Consider the following 5,775-nt stretch of genomic DNA (forward strand, 5'->3'; position numbering starts at 1 on the left):
CTAGACGGTTCTCTCTCTCTCTGGATTTAAGACTACCCACAATGCTCCTTGCGGTTGCCGCATGGCGGCTGTGTCTGAGAGCTGCGGCTGTCTTCTATCTTCACTCTTTAGCCACGCTTGAAGCCATTTTTGTGTTCAGTCAGTGCAATGATATCCTCCTGAGAATGGCGCTCGCTTTCACCAACATTTTATCTTTTTACTTTTTAATCCTGCTGAGGCTAAACGCATTCCTCGGGGTGACGCTGGCAGGTGTGCTGTTCTCGCGAGAAGAACTGGAGCAACAACAACGCCGACGCTCAATGTGCTCCACCTGGGCTTCATCACGGACCGCCGGAAACAGCTGCTCTCCTCTGAGTAGTTGTGTAGTTGGAGAAGACATGCCTGCTGTGACGTGGTTGAAGTCAGCGCTGCGTGCCGTGCCTGCGCTCTGTCGCTGTTCCCGGGCTGTTTGTATGAACATTTTAGCCCTGTTGAGTCACTGCTGTACCTTCACACCCAGCGGCTCTGCCGTTATGACTGTATGCGAGTTCATCCGCCCATTACTGGCCACCTTACACACGGCGACCGCTTACTCCACGCCGGTACTCTGGGATCTGTCGTCACTCGAAAGCAGCCCCTGAATGTCACCTGCAGGCTACCCGGACTCTGTATATAATGTACATAAAAACAATTAAAGTTAAGTATAAGTTCTGTGTGTTTATAACTGAATTTTTACTGCCTTTATGTATTACTTTAATAAAATGTGACATAATTGAGTCTCGCGACGAGAATTGTGCTTTCTCATTTCCCGGCTTTCTTTGTAGCTGGGTATCTTTTTATATGGTCTAAAAAATATGAATAAAGATGGTGACCGTGAGATACTTGCTACAGTTGCATTTCTATTAGTGATAAAACTGCAAGAAGGTTTTATTTCTGATTCTCTTTGCTCTAACGACACTGCTACTCTAGCATAGCTTGGTGGGCGCGCGTTAAAGGAGCATACCGGTCGATTTCAACACGTAGCTAGCTCTATTTGGAGGTCTGTCAGAGGAAAAATACACTACACTGTCAACCTCCTAACGTTAGCACTAAACAGGGCAAGTTTGTATGTACATGTATTTAGCCTCTTAACATGTTCAAAATGTCATTACAAGTGCCTACCCACATTCAGCGACTACTTCCGAGTGAACACACTGAATCTGACTGCAAAAGATGTGACAAATGCTTGAAAGTTGTGCAAATTCAGCTGTTTAGTGGCGATACTGCCAGGAGTGCTAAGGGACCGTCTACAAACCACACCCAAAAGAGAAATTTTCAAAATAAGCATATGCTTATTTAAAGTGTAAGAAGTTATTACTGAGGTAAGTTTGGAGACACTACCTTATTTAAGCATTAAATTAATGGTCTACATATTTTTCTCGTGTTTGTAGGTGTTCCCTAAGATCTCTAACTGCATGTCAACCATCAATTATTTTTATTTATATATATATAAACACAGTCTATGCTCTCAACACCAGAACTAAACAGCGCTGAATTAACACAGCTTTAATGCATTTCCTTATCTCCATATCTACTGCAGTCAGATTCACTGTTCCCTCGGAAGGAATACCTTCACATGGCTCGGCACTTTTAATGACATTCTGAACCGGTTTAGAACTTGCCCTGTTTAAGCCTGTTGGATGCCAACACTAGCAGGAGGATAACACGGTGTAGACAGCACCAACTGTTCATTTTCTCTCCGACAGCGCTCCAAATTCACAAACACAGCTACGTTTTGGAATTGACCGGAATTCTCCTTTACGCCTACGCTCTAAACTTCATTTTGACCAGTTGACAGTTATTAACTCCGATAAGAATAGATGCATGTAATTTAATGTTACAACTAGTCTCGCTTTGCCAGACCCTCCTGTCACAACTAGGGATGTAACGGTATGAAAATGTAATCTCAAGGTTACAGTGACCATGGAAATCACATTTTTCTTTTTGATATTGTGATATTAAGTGTTCAATGCATTTAGCAATTGTTTTCCTGCATGTTCTGCAGACAGTACAACCAACTGTCCTCCACATATTCTTATAACCAAAATATGCCCGTGCATCAGATTTAGTCCTCTTAGAGGGCTGATAAACATCCTGAGCGCTGTAGTCTCCTTCCCCCATGATTCCAACTTCAAGAAACGCAAGTTTGAAGCTACAGTGCACCTGCGCGGCAACATCAGGAGACTCGGATGAAGCTGAGAAGGATTTAACACTTTTTCCTCACCGTGGTAAACCAATGATATTTTAAATGCAAAATAGTTAAACATTTTTATTGTGGTTTACTGTTACACCGGTAATCTTTACATCCGTAGTTACAACTAATTGCTATAACTAAGCACAATATTTGGCATGTTATCTCAGGATGAATGACAAGCATGCACACCCTGAACAGTTTCTCCGAATGAGCTTGGACGCTTAACAGGGGAAGTTCTTTGCCACTTTATTGCATCGGTTCCACTAATAAATAGTGCCCCCCCCCTTCCTCACTGACCCAACAGATGTTACTAGGACTTAGTGCAGCGTCCTTCATTGCTTCCAGTTCAGAAATCAAAATACGCTAACAGCATGTACGTGGGTTACAAAAAGTACCTGTAACAACATTATCCAGTTTTTAATTTAAACCCGTTCACTGGCTCATGAGAAGCTCAATGTTAGGAGGAAAAAAAAAAAAAAGTTAAGTTAAGGCTTGATTGCAAAAGCAAGATAAATATGTAACCTAAAATAAGTGATGGACTTAAAAAAAAGTTCAGCTCCCAATTCTTCTCTACATAACTGCATGTGTAGGTCACTCTTTCCTTGGCGTTTGAAACAGACATTTGGGATCAGACACACACAGTTGGCATCTGACTTTCTATCTAAATAGACATCTGCAGTGTGACATATTGCCATGAAACTATATTTTCCGTCTGTAGGACTCGAAGCATCTTCACACCACACAATCTAACAGCATCAGTACACGTTTGGCTACAATTTACAGTAGGATAAACATATAAAATACATACGTTTTGTTTACAAATGTAACCACAAGCCGTTGTAGAGATTTTTGGTTTGACAGGACATTTCAAATGACAGTAACATTCACATTTCAAACCAGAGAGTAACTTCAATAAACCTACAATTCCTTTTAAAAAAAGAGAAAAAAAAGACAATGAAATGTAACTAAAAGGAAAGAATAGCTACAAATGGTCCCAATATTGCAGTAGTCGTGGCGGCAAGGTGTGGGCTGGCAACTGGGCGCAACTTCTATTTTAGGTTAGTGACTTCATCTGATTAGTATAACATCAGTTAATAGTTTAAATGTGAACGAGACCAGCAGAAGAATCAAACATTAAATAATAGCTTTAAAGTAAGAGTATAATGTACAGAGACGAGGTAAAGCAGAAAAAGTGTATGGTAGCTCAAGTCTCATTCGTGTTAACGGAGCCCATAAAACAGATTTTGAAATTCTAAACACTAGGAGTTTACACAAGAACACGCTTTGTAACAGACGCAAGAAGAGTTTTTACACAGCAGTGTATTCGCGAGCGTTTCTGTGATCTAACTTGTGATGTTGCTCCTGCAGTAAACTGTCCTCAGAAGAAAGTCCAAGAGAGAAACTGGCAAACTGCGCTGCAATTAACATAGAAGCGATGACCCGTGGCTTGGAATGATTTAAGATTGTCGATTACTTTCAACTGTAGAGTAAAAGACGCTTCAAACGATTAGCTGCCAAAGAAAAAAAATTATCCAAACTACACTACAAATCATTGCACTAAAAAAGCCAGTGAGGTCTTTAAAACCCAACTTCTGACAGTCAATATTTAAACAGCAGCTCCCAGTGAGACCAATCAGCACAGATAAACATTTCTCACAAGTTCTGAGAACGTGAATAAACCTAAACGGTCACGGTTAGTTGCTCCAGCTTCACAAACCCGGAGCGTGATGAAGATCTGTCCGTGCCAGGCCAGACCTCGCCACCACGGGCAAAACCGCTTCTCTGACAATCATACAACAACGATGGCAAAAGGTTTCTGGGGAAATAGACAGTGAGATACAGATAATAAGCTACAGTGAGATACACAACTGTTGAGTAAAGATTGCATTGAAGAAAAAAAAAAAAAAAAGCCCTGACACGGGACACAAACGGGACGTTGTTTTCTCTTGGTTTCTGCATTCAGACGCTCCCCCGCCGTCTGTGTGCATTCGAATGTGCGTCCGCCGGGCTTTTGTTGTTCGATGATGAATGGTAAGGTTCACTCTACGGTCACAGACTTGGCCAGGTTTCTTGGACAGTCCACCTGTATTTAAATAGAAAAGGCCATTTACTACATGACAAAGACGCTTCTGCTGTTGACTAAATGAAACTGTCCAACTATCAAGTACAATTTACCAAAATCCTAACAAAGAGACACTTTAATGCCCGTGATTGACAGCAGTGCTCTTCTTTCCAAATCCTCGGTCAGAACGCGCCTCATCACTCAGACTTCAGATACTTGGACATACTTGAAAAAAGAAAAGGGGAAAAAAAAAGAAAAGAAAAATGGAGTGTGGGCGTGCTACAGAGCAGTGTGCACATCAACGTTTGCTTTCTCCGTCAGAACAGCAGCGCAATTTGGCCGGGTTATGAATAGTTGGTGCAGCCCAGTTGTTTTTAAATCAATGCCATGTCTCTGTAGTGAAGTGCTCTAAAAGCAGCATCAACACCGGCTATGTTTACACGCTCTTACTTCAGTTAACTGTTTACCTAGACCTTTGACATCCTGCATTACAGCTAAGCCAGTGAAGTATACACAAAAAGGTACATAATGATACACATAACACTAATAGTTCTTTTGCCAACAGGGTTTTCACTACAGTTAAAAATACACCAATGACAGGTTTAAATGTGTGCACACATTCAGGTGTTTACGTGTAATTAATTGTGCTGTTTTTAAGGTGGCAGATAAATTTGATATCACGTTTAACACAGTGATCTAAGTTAGGACGTTTACATGCTTCGACTCAAAACAGGGTTACTTAATTGAGTGAGTAAGCAACACTGTAGGGGTGGACAAAATAATCTGATTCTTAGATGTATCGTGATTCTCTCTAGAACATTTCGACACCTGATTCTGATAAGTTAATAGTGCTGAAGGAGGATCTGGCTAGTCCACACAGCATTCGGGGATGGGAGGAAAACGTGCTCTGGTTTAACGGCATTTCTTTAAACCAATCAGAGCAGTCATCGGCTGTGCTAAACTGCACAGAGCCGCTGCAAAATTGCAAGAGAAAACTGATTGGACAGATAGTCTAGGTAGCTGTCTCAATTTACCCTGCAGAGATCTGAGGAGCAGTTACCAATAAATAGTCCTCACAAATCCACCAAATTTAAAATTCCAACACAAAGAAAGCGGAAGGAAACGTAAAAATACATGCATCCGGCGAAGTTTCCTGCAGCACCGGAGCAATCCCAAAAGTGGAATGCGAAGGATATAGACTACCCTTTAAGTGACAGATGAGGTAATAAATCTCATCTGGTAAAACAGTCAGGATCCTCAGACACTGCTCAACCTTGAAGGGACAGTACTCACGTCGAAACCTCGGAGGACAGCCAGGTGGAAGGACAGCAGCTGCAGCGGGATGACGCTCAGGACGCCCTGCAGGCAGTCCACACAGTGAGGCACTTTGATGGTGCGGCTGGAGCACTTGGCGGTCTCGTAATCGTCCTTGTCACAGATCACGATGGGGCGGCCCTGTGGATCAAACAAAGCAAATCCTCGGTCAGTGTAATACCTTTGC

At 42.0% G+C, this 5,775-nt stretch overlaps 1 protein-coding gene across 1 annotated transcript in view; it reads right to left on the reverse strand.

The window, feature by feature from the left end:
- Positions 1–2,445: 2,445 nt before the first annotated feature.
- The window catches only part of gfpt1 (glutamine--fructose-6-phosphate transaminase 1), a 23,020-nt gene continuing 19,690 nt past the window's right edge, over positions 2,446–5,775 (reverse strand). The window contains exons 18-19 of the mRNA XM_032517014.1: positions 5,568–5,729; positions 2,446–4,295 (exon numbers count right to left, since the gene is read on the reverse strand). Of these exons, the coding sequence (XP_032372905.1) occupies positions 4,251–4,295; positions 5,568–5,729 (207 nt within the window). The 3' untranslated portion in view covers positions 2,446–4,250. The remainder of the gene's footprint in view (positions 4,296–5,567; positions 5,730–5,775) is intronic.

The sequence above is a fragment of the Etheostoma spectabile genome, chromosome 5 (genome assembly GCF_008692095.1).
Source record: "Etheostoma spectabile isolate EspeVRDwgs_2016 chromosome 5, UIUC_Espe_1.0, whole genome shotgun sequence".
Classification (NCBI taxonomy): Eukaryota; Metazoa; Chordata; class Actinopteri; order Perciformes; family Percidae; genus Etheostoma; species Etheostoma spectabile.